The sequence below is a fragment of the Lutjanus erythropterus genome, chromosome 1 (assembly GCF_056507025.1).
Source record: "Lutjanus erythropterus isolate fLutEry1 chromosome 1, fLutEry1.hap2, whole genome shotgun sequence".
Classification (NCBI taxonomy): domain Eukaryota; kingdom Metazoa; phylum Chordata; class Actinopteri; order Lutjaniformes; family Lutjanidae; genus Lutjanus; species Lutjanus erythropterus.
The window spans coordinates 19,538,773-19,565,868 of NC_139317.1; the positions used below are offsets into that span (position 1 = coordinate 19,538,773).

The 27,096-nt window shown below is 37.9% G+C and overlaps 1 protein-coding gene across 2 annotated transcripts in view; it reads right to left on the reverse strand.

Moving 5' to 3' along the window:
* Positions 1 to 732: 732 nt before the first annotated feature.
* kif18a (kinesin family member 18A) overlaps positions 733 to 27,096 on the reverse strand; it is a 35,349-nt gene continuing 8,985 nt past the window's right edge. Inside the window, exons 7-18 of one of the 2 annotated variants that reach the window (XM_084716129.1) lie at positions 26,411 to 26,587; positions 26,211 to 26,285; positions 25,990 to 26,090; positions 20,552 to 20,714; positions 19,877 to 20,041; positions 18,727 to 18,848; positions 18,304 to 18,593; positions 15,037 to 15,093; positions 7,401 to 7,797; positions 2,809 to 2,901; positions 2,453 to 2,550; positions 733 to 2,210 (exon numbers count right to left, since the gene is read on the reverse strand). In XM_084716129.1, coding sequence (XP_084572255.1) covers positions 2,074 to 2,210; positions 2,453 to 2,550; positions 2,809 to 2,901; positions 7,401 to 7,797; positions 15,037 to 15,093; positions 18,304 to 18,593; positions 18,727 to 18,848; positions 19,877 to 20,041; positions 20,552 to 20,714; positions 25,990 to 26,090; positions 26,211 to 26,285; positions 26,411 to 26,587 — 1,875 coding nt within the window. In that variant the 3' untranslated portion in view covers positions 733 to 2,073. Of the gene's footprint in view, positions 2,211 to 2,452; positions 2,554 to 2,808; positions 2,902 to 7,400; positions 7,798 to 15,036; positions 15,094 to 18,303; positions 18,594 to 18,726; positions 18,849 to 19,876; positions 20,042 to 20,551; positions 20,715 to 25,989; positions 26,091 to 26,210; positions 26,286 to 26,410; positions 26,588 to 27,096 lie in introns of both variants that reach the window. The other variant, XM_084716121.1, reaches the window with a different exon arrangement.

A 27,096-nucleotide genomic window follows, 5' to 3' on the forward strand; every position in this document is an offset into this window, starting at 1 on the left:
TCTGACTGGAGGGGGACTCTGAAGGACTACCGTGTAGGATTTAGTGGCATCTAGTGGTGAGGTTGTAGACTGCAACACGCTGAGTACCACTCGTCTCACCCTCCCCTTCCAAGCTGGTAGGAGAAACTGTGGTGGCTGCGAAACTTGCAAAAATATTCTGCTGATAGACGTCTATAAAATGTCCACACTGGACCTTAAGATCAAAATGCTGATTTTTTTTCAAATTCAACTTTGCTATTGAAAAGTACACCATGGGGCACAAGTAAGCATAGCTGGGAAAGAAGGCTAACTGGTAATTATTTTCAATACCCCATGCTTTCGAAAATGTGAATCCTAACTGAAGTTTTGGACAGTGATTGAGTAAGTGGCAACACATCTTTCAAGACTGAATGCGCCGTCTGTGTTGTGTTAAAGATTGAAATACACTTATCATCCACTATCCCCACAAGGCAGAGACAAATAGCTTCCTATCAATCACTGCACTGGGGGTTCACCTTTTTTCCTAAAGGCATATGAAACTGTTGCTTTTTTGATATGAAGACAACGAGAAAGTTATCTTTGTGAGTTATGCTGCGAGTCACTACCGGGTCAGTCCAATTTTTCTTGCCATTGTATTTTCCACCTTCCCTCAGCCCGTCCTACGTCACTTATTTATTGTTGGAACATCTTGTAACCCACACTTCACTGAAAACCACATTCAGACTCAACATCAATAGCACAAAAAAGCATATATTACCTTTCGGAAAGGGATTTGTTTATTGAAAAACAGCCACAGATTCTGTTACAAGCAGTTTATTATTAAATACCTGTAACCCCATGTTGTTAACTGTACAAGAGAAAAAATAAAACTAAATAAAAACACAAAAAGCTCAGTGAAGTCCAGTTTTAGGGTTTTTTTTTTGTTGCTGTTTTGCTTTTTTTTGTCATACCTCCATCTGAGATCATTAGCTGCCCCAGGAAATGTCACCTACCAGACTGATCATTGTTTAAAGTTGCAATATGTAAGAATTTTAGTTCAAAACTTTCATAAATTAACTTAATTATCAACAGAATGTGAAGAAATAACAGTTGACATTATGTCAGGGACATATATGTATTGTGTTGTAGAAACATGCTAACCAGCTAGCCTCAACATGTCCCATCTCGTAATATTACTTTGTTCCTAAAACAGTGATGGCGAGTTACTGTAACGTCCAGTCAGCCCTCAGTTCGGACAGATGCCCAGCCTCCCTCTTGCCATGTATTTGTCGTTCCCAGAGTCTTGGTCGGAGCTGCTTTAAATCACCTTGGTCCTGTATTCCCTGTTGTCAAACTGGCCTCCATCTGTCTTGGAAGCTGTGCTTCTCTTGTTCCGGCTGTGTTCACTGGGAGGCAGCTGAGCCTGATTCCGTTGCTCACTCACCCCGGTTTTTGTGCCCATTTTTGCGCCGCTCCCAGCCAGCATTCCCTGCTGGGTCTCCCCCACATCCCGGTCCTGAAAACCTCCCCCTTCCAGCAGTCCAAAACTCCTGTGCTCCTTGTGTTGTTAAAACCAACACTCCCTCAGTGCTCCACATTGCTAGCTGCATGGCTAGCTGAGCTGAAGTTGGCGGTTACTTTGATGATATTCTGCCTTCTGTTTGTTTGTAGTATGAATTCAACAGGTGTCTAATTCTTACATATTGCACCTTTAAGAGAAGAGTTCAAAGTACATCATGCATGTGAACAAGGAGCTTCTACAGGACAGGTTTTATTTCTCACTGTTTGTGTGTACATGAATTTTACAATTTATCTTAAAATCTAAAGGTAGGCTAAGAAATGAAAAAATCAAGAGGATAAAAACAGACCAATAACTGTACAATGTCTATGTACAATCAAGTAAAATTTCACTGTAGTGCAAGACTAAACCAAACAGCAGAACAAAGTAAGGCAACTTATATTACATTTAATCTTATTACATTATGCATCTGTGTTGGAGAAAACTACTTTTCTGTATTTGAGAAAATATTCTGAAAAGATGAATATGCCTGGAAAAGGGTGGAAAGTGAAAATGTTCATACGGGCAACATAACCTGATTTGAACACAATGTTGCTTTACATCCGCTTGGTCACTCGTTTGAACTGCTGGGACGTTTTATAGAAAATTGACTTGGGTTTCTGAGGTTCAAGCAGGCTGAGATTTCCTTCAGAGATGCTCCTCACAACTCTTCGAGGCTTGTTCTCCTCTGAACCTGAGGACAGACACCAAACAGGGAATAATACTGAGCATGAACAGAGGTACACTTCAAAATAAATGCATCTGAATGTCATGATTACAGCTACTTTTTAAATACTTTAGAACTTTGACACTGATCCTTCCTTCAAGTACTGATTTTTAATTACTTTACATTTAGACAAAAAGTATACAATAAATACAAATATGATAGCGGCTATATGTATTTTGTCTTTAAGGTCTGAATGCCTTCTTACTTACCAGTAAACCGATGCACTCTGAGTGGTCTCTGGGACACTGAGGAGTCTTTCTTTATGCGCTTCGGTGCAGAGAGACCGTGTGCCAACTCTTCTCTGATGCTGCTACAGTGAATAAAACAGTCAGGGAACATAGAAAAAGTAAATAAGCAACATCCAACGTTCCTTTTCATCTATGACTCGATTCTCTACTCATAACACTCAGAAAAGACTACTGACTGTCATTTTGTTTGACAGTTATGCACAGTTCTAGTCTGGGCCCAAATAACATAAATATGTCAAAGCAGAGCGTTTAATCCACTGGAAGTGTAAAAGGAGATGATTTACATGAATATAAGAGAAGAGGAAGAGGCACATTACCGGTTAAATTTACGCTTTCCTTGTGCAGCAGACGTCATGTCCATATAGGTCGGGTTGGCTCGTCTCACTTCTTGTAAAGACGGCATCTGTTGTCTACAGAACAAAGGTTCAGTGTTACCATGACACCTCTACTGTTTGGACTTGACACGGAAATAAACATTTCCCTTTGTAGTCAAAATCAAATGATTAAAAAATAAAATGGCTTATTATTGATCATTTTCATTGTGTTGTATTGCGATGTGTAAACACATCTGACCTTCTGATATTTGATGCTTTGTTTCGATGCATCTGCATTCATAAATTTGGTTATGCAAAATTTGTTGTCTCTCAGATAACTATGAAGTGTCTTTTTTTATTTATTTATTTTTTTAAACCATAGCACCTTTTGCTATAGTCGATGTTTCATGGTCGTGTGATCCTGTTTTTGTTTTTCTAAATACAACCGGACAAGCTCACAACATCCTGATTGTGAACTGATCCATTTTTATGACGTGGTCCATTTTTACATTTACTAGCCATAAGTTTCAAATGTGACTCCAGTTCAGATAAGGACTCAGTTTGTAGCTGAAATTGACTACTAACAAATCCCTACTTGCTGATCTGAGGTTTGAAGGACCAGTGTGTACCATTTAGTAGCATCTGGAGATCAAGTGGCAACGATTTAACAATAGCAGAAAAATTAGTTGTCACTCAGTTTGACACACTGGGCCTTTAAATTGGCAAGCATATAGCTGAGGATAACATGCAACCAGTGAACTGCTCTAAACTTGATTTCAAGCATTGCTTTGATTCCAAAGTTAAACCCAAAGTATACATATAGTCCACTGCAGGACATTATGGAGACTCACCATATGACTTTGTGAGACCTATAAGCTCTATAAGCAAGAAGTAATGAGGTGTTTGGAAAAACTTACCAGAGGATATAAATCTCATGAAAACAGCATCACCTTTCATGTAATCAAACCTAATCTTTAATTAGCCTTATATAATTAACCTTCCTTATTTGTTACTTTGTCCTGTTGGCGTCTCTGTTTTTTTTATGTTTCTTCCAAACAGTCAAACTGTCAAAGTCACTTTGAACTTTCTTCTCCCTCTAGTGTCCCTGTGAGCTACACTCTGCATGAACCCTGTCCAGGGACCTGCCACTCACCCACCTTGCAGTTCCAAAAATCACTTTTCTGCAGTTGCCAGAGTGAAACTAATGCACAAAGTTCCTTGAAGCTGTTGAGTGTCTACCTACAATGGTCTTGTACTAGGAAATCTTTACAAAAGGTAATGCTTTTTCCTGCTATCTAAATGCAACAGTTTTCCTTTGAGATTTGACAGGGTGCTAAGTGCTCTCATAAAGTCTGGATTAGCCCTGATCTTTGGTATTTGAGGAAAAACAACTCCTTATGAAACTGTGTGTTTGTGGGGTAGCAGAGATGTTTAAAAGCAATTTGATTCGTTTGTGGTGTGATTTTGTTGTTTCAGGCAATGCATTTTGATTTTGAGGTTGGTTAGGAACAAATTTATGCCACAAATGAAATGATTCACACTAAAAGGGCATCATGCATGAATGTTATTTTTTTTTTACATTTGTTCTCACGCAAAACAGTAAGAGGCGAATAAGAAAATTCATGAAACGTGTGCTGACAGCTAAGTTTAACAATATGATTTTCACTGGAAGCGCTCTTTAAATTTTGATCTTAACTAAGAAAAAACAAAGTATGAAAGTTCCCATGCACAATTTAAGGTAAAATTTGTCCATACAAATGATTGATGCATGAGGCCCAATGTGTTAATGTAAAGGCTCCATCATTCACTGAGACAAACCCTTTCTGCTGCCACAACTTGAAATGCTTCCTGTTTTATTTGCCACTTCCAGCTGAAGACACCATGACGTTGCTCAGCTCAGCTGACTTAAGCTTCTTGGCCCAATGTTCCAGTCTGGAAACTTGCTGCTGGTGAGAATACTTAAAATATTTGCACTCTAGTTTCGGTCTTGTTTTGAATAAGGTTCAGGGGATTTACCACTTTTGAATGATTTAGTTACCATCCAAACTGAGTATCCTTTACACAGAATTCTTCCATCGTCTCAAAACTTTCAGTGGGCAACCAGGAGGATGCGTTTTAAGATTGTTTTTTTAAACATTTTACGGAACTGATTTGAGTTCCCTCTGAACCAATTTTTAAAAATGCAACAGATGTTGATGAATTAAATAAGTTTTTTTTTTTTTTTCTTGTTGCGATTCTTAAAATTTCCTGTGTACTGCAACAGGACACGCTTAAAAATTTGATAATTTATGCTTTCGGGGAGCAATGTTTAATTCAAAATGTGTTGTACAAGAGCTGTCTGGGTTAAGTACTGAACCACTGTTGAATCATCGTGCTCGTGTTAGAGAATTTTACCAAGATTAGCATGGATGATGTAAGGAGTGTTTTTCCTTCCGTATCATTTTGTTCTTCAGAAAATAATCTGTTTGCTATTCTTATTAAAAGCTTCAAAACAACTACATATTTCAAAGATTGACTATGAAGTGCTAAATTCTGATTCAAACCTCATTTGGCTATATTTTTTCAACAGCTGAGACATAAAGAAAGAATGGTGGATCAGTTTATTTAGTGACCAACTGAAAAGCAGCAAATGACAAAATGCAGAATTTTGTTTTTGAAGGGATTTTTTCAACATCAATACTGCTTCTCCCCCACCGACCTTAATGCATGTCTCTTATTCTCTTGTCTGAAGAAGAGTGATCAGTCATTAAACAGTGATCTGCTATTAGGCTACTGGCTACTCACTGGCCAATTGCTTGCTAGTCATGACATACATAATATTAGATCAAATCAATCTTACATGATACATGAGACATCTGGGTGATTGTGAATGCAGTCCAGAAAAAAGGACATGAAACACTGAGAAATACAAAGACATGTGTGTTACATCAGATAGCAGCTGATGTCAGGAAAACAGGCTCAGAATTGAGACTTTCATGATTAATGGCATATTTCCAGGAGAAATTGTGCTTTATTTGCTGCCAACTAGGGCTGTGACAATAACCACATTAATGTGGTCATGTGATGCCCTCTGCAGGGTTGAGCTCATTACCGTCATCACCACAAATTTTATTGTGAAGGGTCAATTTCATGTTGAGATCTGTGCATGGGTCTATTAATACATCTATGAATCAGCGCTGTCACACACATACGTCACCAACACAACCTCCAATTGGTCGACAGTCTCAACCCAAGGCATCTTGGGATTGCCAGTGGGCAGCTAACAACATGCTAACAACAACAACAACTATTTTCAACATGGAAAATGGATAAATAACTACATACGTAAGATATTCAGTGTTTGATTTATCATTATGGATTTATTTAAGCTACAGAGCTTTTGAAAGGGATACAATCACATCAGAGCCAACACTATAAAGGTACAATGCAAGCCTTAGCATTAGCTTAGCATCAGCCTTTACCAGCTTATTTCAGGGCCAACCTCCTTCACTCTTCCTGCAGTTGTGAAATAATAGACAAGACTTTTCTTGGTCTTGAGAAGCTGCAGAGTTTGTTAGCTGACACACTATAACCTGCAATGTACATTTACTGCCTAACTGATAACTCAGTACTCTGCTTTGGGCCTTACTGTCAGTCTGTCTGTTGCTCAATTTCATCCACTTATATGCTGGCCTATTCTTTAAAGGAACAATGCGACACTCATGACAGTAAGCTTCAGTAAAGTCTAATAAAGTGCAATTATTATGGCTGTCATGGTCAACCGCCATTCCATGGGAATATGTAGCTTTGAAAAAATCCACATCGTCACAGCCCTACTGCCAATTTGCTGCTCTGTACATAGAGAATAATTGCAATGATGCTAATATTGCTCATTGGTATAGCTGTGCTTTAACACTAAGGAGGCAAGTTAAAAACACTCCTTGGCTAACTCTCCATTCCTGAAAAGTGCATGTTGAGATAAATTCTTTGGCGAACAGGAGACAAGAAAGTGTGACAAATGGCTCTGATACATTGTGGCAGCTGTTGTGCTTTTTCCTCTAAATTTGACTTATAAAAATGTATGTCATAATGTTGTGTTAGTTGTGTTTTCTGCTGTGACAATGGTATTTTTCTTTAGCGTTTCCCAAAGCATCTCCCATGAAGAGGCGTGTTTCCCGTAAGTCTTCATTACAATATTTAATGCTTATGTGACACCATTGTGTAGTGCACACTATTGTTGTAGCAGCAAAAATTTGGAGTGACCACAGGAGTGCAGTAGGCAGAATGTGGGTGTATCGATGAATTTGTTTACAACTGTTCAAACGTGTTAAAAGGATGCGCCATATGGACTGCCAAGAGAGAACCAATATAATGTAAGAGTAGAGTCAAGAGAACTGTAATCCACATTACAAGCCAGCCTGAAACCTGACTTGTAATCTTTATTCTCAGATGGGGGAAAATATCCTCTGAAACCATGTGAAGTGTCTACAGTAGATGGATAGGAAGTTACGGGGAAATCTTAGAGAATGGCTTGAACAAACTAGGTTTCACACTTCTAAATAATTGTATACACTGATCAAATCAACAGGAAAGTAAAGATATCAATATTTTCTCACCTTTTTGTAGGAATCTGGTTCCCTTCATTGGCCTTGGGAGGACGGAGTGGTTGGATGAAACCTGAGAAGTCTGTGGACTTTGATGCTTGACGGGGACTGCTACTGCTGCTGCTGCTGCTGCTGCTGCTTATTATGATGGTTGCATTACTTGCAGATTGATCATCATTGTCCTGAACTTCAAAGGTCATGTTAGGATCCATGGTGCTGGAAGAGCCCAGCGACAGGGCTTGAACAGTTCTTGGAGCAGGCTCTGGTGTGCACTGGAGTGGAAAGATGCCCTCCTCAAACACTTGGGCCTTAGCGACTGTCCGAGGGCTTTGTGGTGGCAGCGATCCACACAGATTTCTCCTGATGGGCATTCTAGGAGGTGGTTCCTGTTTCGTAACTGTCTGATTTCCTGAAAGAAAAAAACAAACAAAAAAGACACAATTAATTAAAATGAAACAAACAAACCAGCAATGACATGAATTCAACCTACTTCATAATGCACATTAATAATTAATCTATGAAAGAAAGCATAGTCACAAAGGGAGTTTTAAACACAAGCACCAAAAAAAATCTGCTAAAGTTAAAGGACAGTTTTGGGTATTTCACATTAAAGGTTTTCTGCATTGAAGATCTCGTGAGGCAACAATAAATGTTTGTTCTGAGTTTGTCATACCACAGAAACATGTTATTAACTACACTGTCAGATTTAAATTATTTAAAAAGTCACAAAGTATCTAAAATTAGGTCTTAAAATCATGAAAAAATAGCAGTTTTCTCTGCTCTGTAATGGTGGTGGTGTGTCCTCTCCGCTGTCTCTGTGTCAAACACCACCACGACCTGGAAAGGACCTGAAACATAAACTCTCTATCTAGCGGCTTTATTGGACATGTCCAGATATGTTTAAGCCACCAGAGCCAGAGGAGGGTGACAGGATGGCATTTTTCCCTTCTGTGTTGGGTTGTTAGAGCTGAAGTGAGCTGCTGGTCTGATTTGGACTGAGAGAGTTACTGAGGTATTTTCATAACTGACTGTTGGGAGGGTGAGGTGGTATTGTTTGTCTGTTGGGGCTTATATAATAATAGGGGACCATGGCTGTGGCACATCACTGAGTCATGTTTCAGGTCCGCCCAAAAAACACAGAGACACTGAACACAAAAGTCATGAAAAACAGTTTAACGGTCTGACTCCGCAATTAATTACTAGATACTTCTCAGTGTTTAATATGTTTTCTGCAACTAAATTCTTGCATGTACAATGTGTTTAGAAGAAAAACTCCCTTTTTCTTTTAAGGGGACTTTAAGCGTTCCCTCCAGGTTAACTTGAGCGTAACGAGATGGTAACAAGTTGTCCTCAACTCAAGTAACTTCACCTGTCTCTCCTCTGCTCCACTGTGTGTGTGTGTGTGTGTGTGTGTGTGGTGAAGCGCACAGAGCAGAGGACAGAAAGGAGGAGAGAAACACAACCAACCGTAAATGAAAGCAAAGTGCAGTAAAGTCTCTCACACTGAGCTAAAACAAAACGAGTGTGCATAAATTAGGTAAATAACATGAATAAAATATTTTGTTTCTTTCAGGGGAGGGGGTCCCATTGGTCCCAATGGTGGGGGAAACACTGGTATTTGTGCCTCACTGGGAAAAAAGATGATGTCACATACTTTCATGCACTAATCCGGTTTCAGCAATACTTGAATCAAATTCTAGGGGTGGCAGAAATAACCAATTCTTCAATGCATTGCAATTCTCTCTTGAAATAAAATCAAATTGATGCAATATGAAATGTTCTCCACATTATCATCAGCTGTGATAATTTTGTAATATGGGCTGTACGTTCCTTATGACTGGGCAACTGCAGATGGACAAAATCCGACCATCTTAATATTATGATGCTTCAAGATGAAATGACAATCATTTTATGACATCGTCGGAATCAGAATCGAATCGTGATGTGCCAAGAGATTCCTGTCTCTATCAAAATCTGTTGAAAGTTGTGGGATTGCTGCTCATGCCTGGCACTGTCAATTAAGACTAATAAAAACACAGCACCATCGTCCAGTTGAAGCAGGTTAATTGAGTTTTTGACTGTTAGATCCTTTAGTACTAAATAGTTGAGGGTGTTTTACAAACTTAACTTTTAATGTTACTGCTAAATAAACTGATTTGAAAGTTTTCAGGGGCTTCTGCAAGGACCAACAACATTTTTCAATGTCATCCAGGAGGAGGACAGAGGGGCCACATGTGGAAACACGTGAAAAGGTTGTGCCTCCTTGCTCGACACTTAGCAACTGAATGTAGCTTAAACAATCACCATGTTTGTTGACCGTTTTGTCAACAGAGCTCTTCATCATTTATCAGACTATATGCTAGCCTGTGGGCCTACCTCACTGTTACTCCTTGAGAAGCAATTAAGAACAAGTCCTTATGTTACATAATTTCAAATCTTCTTCGCAGATGCCAGCACCTATAAAAAGACATCTTAGAAATGCATTTATCGATGGTTGTTTACAACTAATGACTTTGAAAGTGGAAGCAAATCACACAACTTTAAAAAATAAGCAGTGCAACAGTAAACACACCCCTCCCAAAATGACGCAGTCCACCATACTCAATCAGTAATCAGTAATAAGCGCTGAAGTGCCTGCCTTAGGCTAAACAGTGCAATTTAAAAAATGTCACAACAGAGAAATTAGATAGAGCCTTCCCTTCAGTTACATCAAAGTGTGATCAGTAGTGTTTCAGATAATATGCATAGAGTAAGGCAATTAAATATTTACATGCCCTCCTTGCACATATAAACTTTACAATGTTGGAATAGACTTGTGACATGCTTTACTAACCAAAAAGCACATTTTATAAATAGACCAGAACTTGAGGATTTTATCTGCTAACAGCCAACTTTTTTTAAACTGTGGAAAACATGGTGCTCAAACACACGACTCTGAACTCTGCTTTTCAAAGCAGAAAATGTAGGTGCTGCTGCTGTAGGTATAACTTGTTGAAAAAAAAACCCCCTAATACATCACAGGGTTCTTAGGTTGTTGCTCTCATATTGTTCGAATGTGGCATTCTAGTATGTAACAAGCAGGGTCCAAAATTCACTTTTTGTTTTTGCTTAACCACCCATAAACCTTCATTGTGTATCATTTGATAAGAAATAACTTTCCTCAAGGTTTCAGTATGAAAACTTATCTTTAGCATGTTTATGTCACAGTCTACAGTTAGCTTCAAGTTTTAGCCAGGATCCTGGGGGCCACTGCAATGTTCAGACACCAACTTATGCAAAAAAAACTCTTTCCTCTTTGCTGTAATTTTTTTTGGTGACCTAACACTGACTGGTCGCCCAAAACTATTTTTGCAACACACCCAAAATTTACCTGCATAAGTGATAAATGTGCCCTAAAGTAGTGTCCAGCATGTTAATATTACCTAGCAGTTTCTCCTTAATATGAGAAACTTTCCTCTTGCACTGCTGTCTAACAGCCAATTATCTATATGCATAGGTAGCCAGAAACATGTTTGACTGAGACATGTAACAGTGGTTGAAAATTAGATTCTTCTGCGAGGAAAACGTGGCAATGACAAGAAAAACATGTATGTGTGTGTGTTCTTCCAATTAGAACATTTTTTGAAAAAATCATTACATGTGAGCTGTGAGTCTGGCTCAAAGATGTTTTTTTAGAGAAAGAGAGAAAATCACTCTGTATAGTTTTGATATTTAAATATCTGGCTTTTTGCTATTCTAAAAGACCAACAGAGTCTAGTGTTAGCTGATAATGTATGTTATTCTCCAGCCATGCATACTGTAGCTAAATAGCAAGTACTGACAGACAGCTAATGCTAGTGGATAGTCAATAATATTTAGAAGACAATAGCAAAGGCATCCTGATTGGCTGAATTAATTAATTAATGAGTCGTTATTATTGCAAGAAAAAAACAGGATTGATGTTCATTTGTTTAGGGCAGGTGTAATAGAAATAGAGAGCTAAATTGAATGACTGCATTTAGAACAGCTGAATAGGGCTGCCACTTAGAATTATTTTCATTATTGATTAGCTGTCTGGTCCATAAAATGTCAGAAAATAGTGAAAAATGCCGATCGCTGTTTCCCAAAGCCCAAGGTGATGTCTTAAAATGTCTTGATTTGACTTAAAATGATTAACTAGTTGGTCAATCAATTTAATATTTGACAACTAATCGATTAATCAACTAATCATAGCAGCTCTAATGTTTAAATTCAAATATATTATTTTTAGCTTTTAGTTTCTTCAGTATAAGGAATTTTAAACACTAAAGCAGAATTACCAAATTATATATACACCATGATTAAATACTGATTGATGTGTAAAATCTAATCCAATATGTTTTGCCATATTGCTTAGCTTAATTTAAAACTGACAGCAAAACAACTTGTATAGGTTGAGAGCAGGTTAAATCACGGTGTCTGCATCACGTTATGAACACCATTAGACTCATGGCATTTCCTGCAGAGGTGTGGTGGGGGTGAAGGACGGGGCTAAAAAAGGAAAAATGCCAGCACATAAAGGAAGTGAGAACACTAAATGCAAAGGTGAATGACTGATTTATACATTACCCTAAATATCAAAATGCAATATTTAGCAAATGTGAGTCAGACTTCAGACAGCACACGGAGTGAGGAGACGATGATAAATAGCCCTTTTCTGTGGCAGAGGAGTTGTCCCTAGCAATAAATGGCAGCAGAGTTCCTTCAATCACATATTTTTGGCTTGTAGGGGATTAATACATGCATGAGTTGCTATTTCTGGTGGAGGCTGCACTGAATTAGGGTCGCCTGGTTGCTGCTGCCTGTTTTTTATAGTGCGCCTTTTCTGGTTGGTGGAGCAGGGGAGTTTACGTCTGTTGACGTTTTTTCCTGCCCTGCTGTGGATCTGCATTTTCATGAATGAAGCTCAAGAGGGATTGGGAGGGTTAGATGCTAGACAGACAGAGAAAAACATTTGAGGGTAGGAGGGAAAGAAAGGCAGAATGGAGGAAAAAGCCAGACTAGCAGACGTTTGAAGCAAAAGGGATGGCAAAATCTAGGGAGGAAAAAATAGATAAGAGAGAAGTGAGGAGAAGGATATCGAATGGGAATATAAAAAGAACAAGATAAAAGGGGCAGTGGGAGGTAGCTGAATGAAAAATCTTGAAGCTATTAATAAATGCTCGTGTGGAAGTGTCACAATCAACACTTAATTGTGGAATGCAGAAATATTTCTTCAAAGTGATGACTTTTGTTTGACTCGCTATTATTAAACAGTCCACAAAGAGTTAATGCTCTTCCAAAACCCCAGCCCTCTCTAAAACCGGTGAAATTTGATTGGCTTTGCAAGCTGCAGGGTGGAGCTATTTCTCATAACATGCTGCAGTGACTACCATTAACAGCTGAGGAAGCAGTAAGGGACTGACAAACAGCGTCAGGATAAGATCAGAGCAGTTTCTCTGAATGCTAAATACAAGCTTTATTTATTAAAACACATCTGTGCAATTTCAACTGTATATTAATTACAATCATGGTCATTTAGGATAGCTGATCATGCTGCAGAACATGCATGAGGATGTACCCAGTGTGTGTATACAGATATAGGTATATACACCACATGCATGTATGAGTGGCAGCTCTAGATTGAAATTAAAATGGACAGGGTGGTTTTCAATGATGCAAGTGTGAGCCAGTGAATGCATAATTGAGAAGGATGCACAGTTAAGATTTTATTAGAGAGATGAAACTGCTACATGATCCCAATAGTGGGAAAATAGTGATGCAAAGACAGTTATTCACAGGCTGAATAAATGACACTGCTGAGATGATATGATTATTCACCATCAGGTTATTGTTAAGGCTTGCATGTGTGTTAAAATGGAATGCATGCCTAGACAATGAATTATTTCATAAGGTGCTGCTGCAAGGTGGGCTGCAACTACAAACAATAATTCTGCATTTTATGTACATGTTGACATAATACTAACATTAATCTTTTTGTTTCATTATAATACTGTATTCTATTATATACTTAGCTAGTGTACTGTCTGTTATCATTGAAGGTACATTAACAGTTACTGATCTTTGGCTAAAGGGAGGCTGTGGATTACTACATTATTTTTACGTGCCTTATTAATTCTGATATTAATAATAGTGATTATGAATAAAAATAAAATTTATTTATATAGCACTTTTCAAAACAAAGTTAAAGAGTGCTTCAAATGGTACACCCAATATTAAATATTTTCAAGAGTGTGGCAAGTAACACAAAATAAATAATAAAGATAAATTGTAATAATAAAGAAGACATGTTGGCAACAAAAATGTGCTACTGTTTATAACAGTTTTATGTAAGTTTTGAGATATGTACATATTATAAGTATTATATTTTTTAACCTTTAGTTAGCTACAAAGACCCTTGCGATTAAAACCTCTTTTTTGAGAGAGACCTAGCCAAGATCCACTCTTATCCAACCTCTAATTGTAAGTGTGTTAAATACTAAACTAAAACTGAATGGAATTTGATGTATCTCATGTTTTCCTGTAAGTTCTAGCAACTAGCTACCAGAAAACGCAATATTACTTCAAATAAATTACAGATTTCTTTGGTTTGACCATTGTTGAAGACATCTGGAATGATGCAAGCACACAGCTCAACAAAATATAACACGTCCACTGTTTTTAGACATTGCAATGCGGAAATGTTACATATATCTTTAAAATATAACACTCTGTGCAGTAACACAATCAGAGCAAGTGCAGTTGTAGACACTTGTGGAAAGATGGCCATAGATGTATTGGCGAAGAAAACTAAAATTATGAGAAAGTTACAATAGATAGCTAAATGGAAAAAAACAATAAAGCAACTGGCTTGTACTGTATAAAGAAGGGTTGGGCGGACAGACGACGCAGAAAAACTAAATGAAAGCAGTTCACTTATTATAAGTTGCAGGGAAATTCAATAGCAGTGTTGACAAACTCCCTGGTGCTTTCATGTTTCATTTCCATTCAAGGAACTCTGGTCATCTGGCAGGAGTATTTCCCTCAAAAGTTACATTTCCCACAATAGGTTTCAATGAAATGTAGACCACCTGCAGTAAATATCATTATAGCCAATTTGAACAGCAATATTTCACAAAGGCTTTTGTGTTACATTTCCCCAAAGATTCCCTGTGTACAGTTTCCCCTCTATAAAACTGGTTGTGAGTATTCACATCATTTCATTATTCGTGGTTTGGCCAAGATAGAATGTCTGCAGCAAAACTATAAATCAAATTATATTACATGTCTGACTTTTATTGTGTATTTTACTACAGTGTGCAGGTCTTTTCAGTTAAACTGCTAAAAACATGTTCAGCAAATAAAAAGAAACACGGAAAAGTGAAAATTTTGGCTGCCGCAAAACAATTAAACATTTATAAGGCACATTAAAAACACAACTTTATGATCTGTGGGGTCTGCTTCAATAAAACACAGTGCATCATCTCTTACAGTGTGTTTGGACAAGTGTGATGAATTGAGTGAAAGGTGACAAGGAGAGAGGAAATAAGTGAGTGATTGAGGGGGAGGGGGGATTAGCAGGTATGCAGGGGTTTTAGATTAATGACTACAGTATGTTAGCAAGACGGGGGAGAGAGGAGAGTAGATTTACCTTTCGGTGATGGAGCAGCGTTGCACAATGATGTTCTTTTTGCGCGCCCCTCAGCACCTGAGAATGAAAAAATCATAGAGATTCAACATCAACACACCATCCCAATTATAACAATCCAGAAAGCTTGAAAAGCTTCCATAACCCTTATGTGGCTTTCATTAAAATATTATATTATCACTAAATGTTTGAAAAGTGCTAGGTTACTGTTGCTTTTACTTATTGGACTGGAGATTTAAAGTCACTCAAAAGTATTCACTGAAGATTTTAATAAACTGTTACTTTTTGACATAAAAATATGAAAAAATATCAAGATAAAACACTTTAAAAAAAGGGCTATGATTCAAAGAGTTGTCACTGTGCAGACTGTACCAGATATTCAACCAGCTAAATGAAATGCGATTGTATCTTTTCTTTAAAAAAAAGTCAGTCTGGCTATTAAAAGTAAGAAAAAGAAAATCAAATCTCACGCAAAAGCCCAAACATGATGCACAGTGCAATGTAGCACAGATGTGATATCAAGGGAACTTTTTTATTAATGCTGAATTTCTCAAAGACCAGGACAACCTTCAGTGTTTGGGGTCTCGTACAAACATGTCATCATGTTTTAAACCTTCAACTATGACCCACAAGACGTTGATATTAATATCTGTGGTCAAATTCTTTGTATTACTGACAATGAATTTAAATGAAATTCAACACAAACAACTTACAAGCACTAAATGTAATATGATTTGAATCAAGCCAACAGAGGGTCAGGTGCAGAGTTAACTGTCTCACAAATGATAAGACACCATCATAGTAATTGAGTATTGCTGGCCAGCTTTGGTTCATGCTCCACTGTTTGTCAGGGCTTATATGTCATGAGGGCCTGGTGCTGCTAGGTCATGCAGAGATGACAGTTAAAAATGAACTGTCCAATCTCATGGGTCCCACAATACACACTAGACCTGGACTGATGCCAAATACACTGAACTACTCCACAGGACACCTGACTAATATATTTAACATTCAGGTTTCATATGTGTATACTTGCCTTTAATCTTATATTTTAGGCCTCCCATATTACAGAACCATCGAATGATAAAAACAAATCTAAACCATAGCAAAACTGCACACTGCAATTGGCTGTTGGTAGGGGTGTAATTTTCATTTGAACTTAGTGCAAATCATTTACTGTGAAGTGTTCAAGACACTAAAATTAAAAAAACAAACAAACAAAAAACCCCAAAACACTAAATATTAGTTTCCAGTTACAAACTAATGGACTCAAATGTAAGAGAAAATAATTACTTTAATTTTTCAGTCTTTTAGTCTAGTTTAGTTTAGTTAATTTTTGAGTCCTTTATCAAGCAGCAGTTGTAATTTGAGTAGGTACAGCTTTGGGTTGCATCTGAAATTTCATGCTACCATACTATTTAGTATGCTAAAACAGTATGCAAGATTTTTTAGTATGTCCAAAGCCTGGGCAGTAAACCAACAGTATGTGAGACGCAGACTATTTGGGGGGAAATATTACAGTATGCAAAGTCTGGACACCACGACAGCATAAAGATCCCACAGTGCAATGCAGTAGTGACGACAACAGCAACTACATTCCAGACAAAGGCAGATAATGACCAAAAACAACTCTGTAACGTCAAATGTCAAAAACACTTAAATTTATATGTAAATAATGTTTCACTCTCCTAGGTGCAATATATTTTTAAATTAGTTTGTCATTTGCACGTGTTACCATAGTTACACATCTCAAACTAGCAAGGAGGCTCTCAGGGAGTGATAAACTCTGAGCAGTGCGCCCAAAAAGATACAAACTACTGCGTATTTACCCAAAGTATGTTGAATGATATTGCACATTTTGGGTATGTAGTGCATAGTAAGTAATTTCGGAAACAGCAATGAATAAGCGACCTCTCATGTTGTATGTGGCCACATTTAACTTACACGGCTGATGTTTGACTGACAGATTAGTGTTGTTACCTAATCTTTGCCGAGTTGCAATGCATCATGCCTGATGGCTGAAATCAACTTCAACTTTGACATTCACTGTGAAGACCGTCTCTCTTTCATACACTCTGGGAGGGGGCGGGATGAGACTGTCTGATGCACTTGATAGAGTTAATTGTCTGGGACAAATCATTTATATGTAATTATTGGGGTGACCTGCCTCCCCATAAAATGACACCTTCTCTATATTTCCTTCTGCCAACACAGGATGATGAACGCATGTGTGACTTATTGTTTTGGTGTCAGATTTTTCTCAGTGAATTTATTTAGGAGCTTCGGTGTATCATCTTAGTTGTACTTAAACATTTAACAGACATTTTCTGAGGATATGTCTTTGTTATAAGCAAACACCCATTACTGCAACATCTGATATTTTTGTTGGTAAGCATTTTTTGTATTTATAAAGGAAACTGACATCTTCCCTGTCAGGTTCAGTGACACAAAATTTTAAGACTGAAACAATCAACAGATTAATCAATCGAGAGAAAATGGACCAACAACTTAATCTATGAATTAATTTATCAAGGAAAAATGCCATTCAACAGTTCAGATTTTCTGCTTTTCTTTCTTTTTTTTAGATGATTATAAATTCAAAACTTTAAGTTTAAACTGTCAGTCATATAAAACAAGCACTTTTAAGACACTGAGACGCTTGGCGCTGAAACAGAGTGATGGCCTTTTGACTTTTCTGCCATTCTACAGACATGTAAATACTAATAAATTTTCCAAGCATTTGCTAGTTTTGTAATTTAACCCAAATGTACCTTCTAAACTTGATTGAATCATTGTTTGACTTTTAATTATGTTGCATCAATCTAGGCTAAAATGGAGAAAGATTAAACTTAAATCTTTCTTTAAACCTCAGATTAGTTTTTACTCTAAACTAAGATTAAATTTAATTATGTAGCACCAAAACTTTATATTCCAACTTAAACTGTGATGCAGTGGTAAGCCCAACTATAAACTTACACTTGAGGAGGTTTAAGTTTTACAATAAAATTACAACTTCTCTGCAGAACCATCATGAGTAGGCTAGCTAACATTTTAGCTTTATTTATTTATGTTAAGATGGTTAAGGAAGCATTCCCATGTTGATTGCTGCTTAATTTTAAATCTGGATTTACCCACTTTAAACCTGGTTTTGCTAAACTTTCATTATACCTAATGTTAGATTAAATGAATCTTTGTCGGTGCAAGCCAGTCTACTATATGATAAATAAACAACAGAAGAATAAACAGGATGATGAGAGTATGATGACTTACTGCAGGGGCTATTCTGGTGGTATAGCAGATGTGAGAAGGACAAGACAGGTGCCAACTCGCTGCAGAGCCCAGTGCTTCCCGCTTCATTTGTCTCCCGTAGTTCCTCTCCAATCCCATCACCTTTCAGCTGCTGCCCCGCCCCTTCCTGGTCTGCCCAGACCACACCTCTCTCCCGCAACACAAGGAGCTCTAGTTCATGGTTCTCCATCTCATCCATCGCTGTGACCAGCCCAGCGTCGCGCAATGCAGAGAAGCTCCGACTATATGCTGGCAACAAGATGTTCACCATTCTGAAATGCAATGAAAAAATAATATTGTGACATTTTTCCAGGAATAAATCACGTTAGAATGAGGTCAAGTGCGGTTCTTCAGCTGCACTAACAGTTATTCAATAATAACTGGTTCTAGGTATCGTCAACCTACTTCTGCATGCGCTTGTTCTCCTGATCCTGCAGTGCAGTGAGCTTGACCATCTGCTTGATTTGTTGTTCGAGATCATTTACCTGCAGCTCCAGTCTGTGGCAATGCAGGCCCTTCTCTAACACCTGAGCCACGGGGAAAAGTCAGGTCAGGGAGCAGAAATCATGAGGCAGCATCCATTCAAACATGACAGCATACTGAATTAGAACTTTGTGGGGCAGAATTTGAGGAAACAAAAGGTGGTTGGGGGTCAGTATGCTAGAGAGAAGATGCAAAGTTCTGTTTTCATCCATGTTTCATCAGAAAAGCTGTGTGCTCAGGGTAAGGGAGGGGAGTAAAAAAAGAAAAAAGGGAACTCTGACGTAAAGAAACTACGAAACAACAGCAGAGAGAACATTTGACCGGTGGGTGCGTCATAGTTCTGGGTCAGTTCCTGGAAGAAAGGATAAAGAAGAAAAAAATAACATGGGCATGGTTTTAGGTAACTGGCTGCTGTGTGAGGGATGAGTAAAGGGTATTGATTTATTCTCTTCAGTGATCCACGAGTGAGCTGGAGAAATAAAATGAGCACGGTTCTAATTACAGGGAGAACAGATGGGAAGAAAACAAAGACAGTCACGACACCAGTAGAGACACAGCCTACCTTCCAAAATAAACAAACAAAAAAACACCAAGCAATGAGTTTTGAAGGATGTAACCCACATTGTAAAGTTTTTCTCTATATCTAATCAGGCTCATTTGTCTTCTTGCATTAACTAAAACTATTTCATCCTGCTTTAAAGTTTTGCAATTAAGTATCTAGTTTTACCCACTGATTGCGTCTGATCTACTGATCTCTTGTAATTTATGTACTCCATCATTAATGTCAATGTAAAATATTCTTGGAATTTATATCATGCCTACAAATTTTTTTTTTTTCAATTAAGTCAAATCATCAGCAATTACAACAGAATCTGACAACTTTTAACAACAGTTAAAAGTAATAATTAAAATACACACACACACACACACACACACACACACACACACACACACACACACACACACACACACACACACACACACACAAAGTTTATACTAAAACATGACGAAATTCTATTTTATTATGGTCAATCGCTCATTAAATGTGAAAGGGTCAATAGGCTCTACGTACCTCTGAGCTCAGATCATTTGACTTCAGCAGCTTAATCTCATTCTCGACACGATGAAGCCAGCCGTCATTGTCCAAGAATCGTGCTTCTGCCTCCTTCAGACGTTTGCAAATGTGTTGCTGCTGAGTGCGCAAGCTGGCAATCTTCCGCTCGTGCTTACAAGTGGCCTGTTGAAAGCAGCAGCAGCAACAAAAGGTCATTTAAGTGATATGATGAGTCGTCCATTGTTTGGGCTACTGTTAGTATTACGTACTATTAACTGTGTATATGGTGTAAATCAAAGTAATTATAGCTGCAAGCAGCAATATGACAACCAGGCTACAGTCTAGCAATACACATTCATTTAAAATCTTTAGTTTTAATCAAGAATTCATTATTGAAGTGTAAAATCTGAAACTAATAATCTTAATTTGTTTTGGATAACAGTATACCACTCTGCAAAGTTTAGTAACAAAAATTCACTTTTCACACTTTAAATGGCATTTACAGCTGGGCCTAACACTGGGACTCAAATGGCAGAGAGGAGCCAGGAACTGGGGAGCAGTGACCCTGTCCTGTAGTGGCGTAAATGAGAGGCTAAGACAACTATAGAGAACAGAGAAGTGAAATGATGACTCAGCAGCTGTTTTTCTGCGGGGATGATGGAATCTGTGGATAGCAGCGTAAGCACCAGCTACCTTCTCAGTCTTTTCTTTGGCACAGAAGTATTGGACCTGCAGGTTGTCCTCCTCGCTGTAGCGCTGGCGCAGCTCATTCTCCTTCAGTTGTCTCTCCAGATCCAGCTGTTCTTTCCTGATTTGGGCCCGGCCCGAGAAGATTCGCTGCAGAGCTTCTGACACCCTAGAGGGAGAGAAAAGAGTGATGTTCAAATGCTACAAACTTTGTGTTAAAAGGGCTGCATGTGGAAATTTGAACTTAGTGTGAATTAACATCAAACTTTACTTTAAAAAAACTTTACATATTTATCTATTTTAATTGGCCAATTAATACATTTTACTTGTGTAGTTTAATTCAATCGCTTTCAACAGCCTGACAATAAATTGTCTCTTGAAGCTCTAATGCTCAGTTTTTGCTGTTACTGCCAGAGGCATTCATTCAAATTTGGTCATTTTGAGACTGTAGATGTGGTATTTTGGACTATTATAATAAAAAGTGACCTTTTTTCTTTGTTTAGTCCACTCTTGATTCACACACGAGAGGGACAAAATATTAGAAACACCTCTTTGTATAATGTAATCCAATAAATCATCACTGTCATCACAGGGATTCAAGCCAGATATGATTAGCAGCTGCTTTGGAACAATTAAGGAGCACATTTATATTAACTGCTGTGTCAAGAGCTTGTACAAATGTTTTGTTAATGTATTTAACACATTAAAACCAGCATTTTACAGTTTACAGTAATACAGCTAATAATAATGTAAAAGAATCCCAATTAATTACATCAAAATGTTTGCATGACCAATTGTTCTTTACCACAATTAATTAATGATTTTAGACTTGAGTCAATTATTAACTCACGTTGTTAACCTTTTAATATAATCTAGAACTTCCACAAGATGCCAGTTCTTGCAGACTGAGTCAGAGAGATATTCTTAGCTATATGATGTATATATGTATTCCTAGGACAGAGCTGGGGTGATATCCAGATTGGATGCAAGTGGCTGTCTAGTTGAGTTAAAGCAGGAGGAGAGACAGGAGAGGCATGCAAGTAAATAAGACTGGAGAGCTGTCGCTGAAATGTGACTGCACTCTTCAATGTAACTCCAGTGACGTAGGAGACGTCGTGGCCTTGCTAGACTGCTGAATTTTTAATAGTGTGAGAAGCATGCAGCCTCTATTCAGAGCCTCTCACTGTGCGAGTTGTGAATTCTGATGCCAGTGAATGAAATGTGTGGGAGTGAGACTCATTCAGCTTTTCCTTGTCCCCCGCCCCCAACCCAAATACCCCGACAGATGCCACTGTGTGCCTTAAAGATGACTTGATGCAATGTGGCTGATCTGATTTATGTTCAAAAAACCAATGTGTATATATAACTGAAATTAAAATAAAGGCACTACACAGCTGCCCCTCCCTATCAACATTGAAACTACACATTTTATTAAAATTAGCTAATTATTATTATGGCAGTTTTATCAAACACTAATACACACAGAAATACCCAGTGTATATTTATCGAAAATGAAAACAAAACTGTCAATGGCAGCAGTTTACTGTCTTTATCCTTGGGGCTTACAGCACATCTGATATTTAATCCATGAAGTAAAATAGTCTCTGATTAGATAGCTAACTTGAAAACCAACAGTACTCAGCCCTATGTAATATTTCATGTAATATATCATCGTTTTTCAATTAAGGACAAATAAAATGAATGCATAGACATAGAGGTAATTTACATAAAAGCAAAAATGAGTTTAAATATAAAGCTAGAACAATAATTTCTTTATATTATATTTGACTTGAAGTTCAATTAATTACAGACACATTGTTTATCAATATTGTGGCTGTGCTATGCAGGTTCATTGACTACACTGCAGGTCAGGAGTAAATGTGGGAAAAATCTATGGGCATAAAAATATTTAAGCATGAATATGGAGTAAAATATTGTAGTGCTACAATATTGCATTTTTATTCTAAGACTCTAAAACCATAGTATAATATGCCCAACACTCAAAAATATTCTTTTAGAAATTAAAATAAAATAAATAAATAAATAAAACCATTTTCTCTTTCTGAAATGCTCATGAAACTGTTAGTTTCTTCATATGATGCATCTCCATTTGTAAGAGAATGTTACAAAGAGATATTAGACTGTTATAGATCTTAAGTGTAAACCAATGGGATATCAATTTTGGAGAGAACGGCAGTTTAATTTGACAGACTTTTATTTATTTAGTGCAGCATGACGCCACCAATGAAGATGCTCTGTTTTCCAGGAAGTAGGAAGTAACAGTTTTCCAGGAGGTGCAAGTGCTCATTTAATGGGAGTGACACAAACAAGTTTTTTGAAGTTAAAAATACCAGGTAAACTAGCTGTGCTGTAAGCTGATCCACACACGCTATGGAAATAAATCAGAGATTTTTTATCAACAATTTAGAAGCTTTGGATCATCGATTCTAAATCTCTGTCTCCAGTACACTCTGTGTAGGTCAGCTGTCAAAAACACCACTACTGTATTGTGAGAGTGAGTGCATGGCAACACAAACAAATAAATAAACAGCAGCTGGCATTTTCAACTAATGATATCCACTCTGACACTGTGTGCTGCCGATCAAAGCATGTAGAACAGCTTTGGTTTATAAAAAAATATTTGCTGGTACACCGCTGTTTGAAAGAGCTGCTACTGATGAAATCCACATTTGAACTTCGGATTTTTGTATATGTAAAGGGTGAACAGGGCTCCAGAGTGCGACTAAATGGTTGCATTTTGCGACTCAAATTTGAAACAGTGCAAGTAAATTTTTCATCTACTTGCGCATGAGCGACCAGTAAATTTGACGATTTTTATTATTATTATTTTTATTATTATTATTGTTGTTATTGAATATTTTTTGTTGCTGGGGGGATGACCACTGTGATTGACTTGCGTGTGAAAAGAGGCGGGTCTTGGGGTTGTCGTGCAAATGCACAGCTTTTACATAACTCTTGTAAACAATGAACAATGGCGAAGAGGACTATCAGTTCTTACTTTCTCCCCAGTAAACCTAGTGTGAGAGGAAATGTGAATATTTACTTTGCAAGTCGATTTCGGTGTGCGCCCCTAAATTTTCTGCTTGTGCTCCTAAAATTTTAAGTTAGGGGCCACTGTGCTCCTAGTAAAGAGGTTAGTCTGGAGCCCTGGTGAACACAGGCTATCCAAACACAGTAAAAAAAACAAAAAAACAAAAACAACACAAAAATCTGAAAAAACAAAACGCATACACTCTGCTAGAAAACTGCATCCTTTGGATTAGGAATGAGCTGCTGCCACTGAAGGAAGTTAAAAATTTTTGGTTCGTGTTCATGAGTGAGGTGAGGACTGGTATGTTACAGGAATTAACACAGGTGTTGCACTGGAAAGTCATGAGCTCTGAGCACTGACAGAAAGAATGAGTTCACAGATACAAAGGGCCAAAAAGATTTTCCTTTACAGGGTGCCTGGGCCCCACAGGGACATTGTGAGGGGTTCAAACATCCACAATGAGACTGCAGTAGCACTGCTGTTACTTTACATTGAAAGGAGACGATTGAGGTGGTTGAGGTGTCTGATTAGGATGCGACATGGACACCTCCCTGTGGAGTCATTTCAGGCACATCCAGCTGGGAGGAGACCCCGAGGCAGACCCAGAGCACGCTGGAGAGATTATATGTTCCATTTGGCCTGGGAATGCCCTAGGAAGCCCCAGGAAGAGCTGGAGAATGCAGGCAGGTAGAGGAGCTCAGGAAAAACAAGAGGGAATCTCTTCAAACTTAAAACCTCTACTTGGCCTTTAGGATGAAGTGAAAATTTCATCCAAATGTCTAACAGGATACCATGATGACATTTTATATTCAAACGGTCAAAGGTCAACTTTGTGGGACATCATAACGTTCTGCAAAAACTCTCTCAGTCCTCTGTAAAAATAGTCTAGAAACGAAAACAGAATGTTTCTCACTAGAAATTATTCACTGGAATCCACCATGTCAATATAGTGATACTTTCCATTTCACCAAAAAGTACATTCAATGCCTTTTAATACAGGTCCAGTGAAGGGATGTCAGTTTCAGTTAATTTTGCTTTTGTCAGCCGACACCCATTAACCTACAACTAACAGATTAAAAAATGCAAAATGATTTGAAATACAAGAGGCCCTGCACTCCGGCACTCTCATCTAAACACTATCCTTTTATAGGAGTTTTTTCTGTTGGCTTTGCTGAAGTTTATTCACCAACTTTAAGCATTATAGCAGCACAACAGTAGCAAAATAGTCAGGATCACGCTGTGCTCTGCACTCTTCAGGCTGATTCTGCAGCTGGAGCAGAGAAGCTGTCGGAGTGTGATGTTTCTCCTTCGTGCACAGTGTTGGGAAGATTGAGGATATTAAATAAATGGATAAATTGTTCCAAATGTGTTCCTTTGTTAAACAGCAGCAAAACAAGTGAGTCTTCGTTAAAGACCTAAACTCTAGGGTTGCGCTTTTCCTCCCCATTGTTCGACCTCTATTTTCCCCTTCATATCGCAACAGTGAATTTTAACAGAATAGTAGTCCACATGCATAGGTCTATATTGTATTTTTAGCCTGCTGTTGGGCTGCATGGCGTAGAAAAAGAATTGAGTCCACAGTTTCAGAATTTAACTTGTTTCATCACGTTACAAACACCAATCAGTTGAGCTCAAAGTCTGTTGTGCTCTGGATGCACTGCCGGGTGCACCACTTCAACAGCATGTGTGTGTATTTGGGAAAGAAGGGAGAGACAAACAGAGAAGGGAAGAAGAGGGTAGAAGGTAGACAATTGCACACAATGTTTCTGGAAGTTTTTAGTAACTAACTTTGATCACTGCTTTGTCACTTGATCCACCTGCCTGAGTCTGGGGTATTTTCCAATAAGTCCCGCACTCATGCAAACCTGTGCATCACTAACAAAACACTTCTGAATTGTCCAATTAAATAAAGACAAAGAGCTGATTTTATGCAGTAGGTTAGGCTGCTAAGCTGATACAGTAAAGGCTCATCACTAAAAGTTAATTCTAGAATATTTATTGTATTATGAATGAACAATAAATGAATAAATAATCAATAAATAAATACATAAAAACAACATTTAAAAATTTTTTTAAAAAAATTGTCCACTGGAATCTTATTATCGATTCTACAACCTGGACCACCTTGCCTAATTACACCTGACCTGTCTGATACACTTCATTATAAAATATTATAAATCTAAAGCCACCAGAACCACTTGTAAAACCACAGGTCCCATGAACTCAGTCATGAACAATACACTGACAGATGCGGGCTACATGCTCTTTCTGCCTGCAATCAGTGCCAGTATTCCAGTTTACAATGTCTACAATGAAAGCGTTTATGACACATAAAGAAACAACTACTGGTATGTGTCAGGTTCCACTCTGAATCATACTCATGCACGTTTACCTTTTGAACTCTGCTTGTTTCTGGGACGAGATCACGTTAAAAGCCCCAGGCATCATGCTCTTCTCCTCGTATGCTTTTAGTTTCTGCTTCAACTGTAGAATCTTTAGAAATGCAAGAGAACATTGGAAAAAAAATCAAAGTGTGAGAAAAAAACCCAACTAATTATTGTTTGGATTTTTAAAAAAAAAATGAGGATGGTAGTGTTGGTAGTTTCATATTACCTCTTGTCGTTGCTTCTCACATATCACTGCATATTGGCCAATGTGACTGTCCAGGCTTACAACATTACTCTTCAGCTGATAGGTAAAGGTAGAGAGAAAAGTGTAATGATTTAAAAAGAATTCACACATCATATAGTGCAAGAATTACATCAGTCACATTAGTATTTACAGCTATAAAACAATATAACTTAAATACTAACCGAGGACTTAATCTCCTTGGCCCTGTTGGCATACTTAAGTGTGTTGTGGGTGTCATCATATGACTTGGATGAGGGGCTGACATTGGCAATCATAACCGTCCTGCAGTTGCCTCCCAGGGAGTCTTTAAGGAGCCGTGTCAATTTGCTATCCCTATACGGTATATGAGTTTTCTTACTCTGAAACAAATGAGAAAAATAAGCATTAGCCCAAGAAATGAGACCATTTGGAGGTTTGAGTTCACTTTAAGTGTACACAAACAAGCAACTCACAACATATGAAAACCTCTTTGGGTTCCACTGGGTTTGCTTAGAAAAGACATGAAATGAAAGTTTGAAAGAAACAAACACAAAATCCAGGAATCCACTACTTCTGTCAAACATGCCAACAATCAAACTGAAAGAAAGAAAAACTGTATTATTGGTGTCGTATGAGGAAGTGCATAAATATGAGGTGTGACTTAATATGTATTCTCCATCTGGTCAAGCACCACAAGAGAAGCTTAGTCAAATTACACTATTTGTTGGGGACCAATAAACCTAACTGGGAACAAAATTCAGTGCGGAGTGTTCATTTTAGAGTAAAAACTGAGAGCAGCCATCGGAGTCTTTCTGCAGCTGGTCTGTGAACACAGCTCAGTCTGTAATAATGGCATTAGATAAACTACAGCTGCTTAGGTGAGTCACAA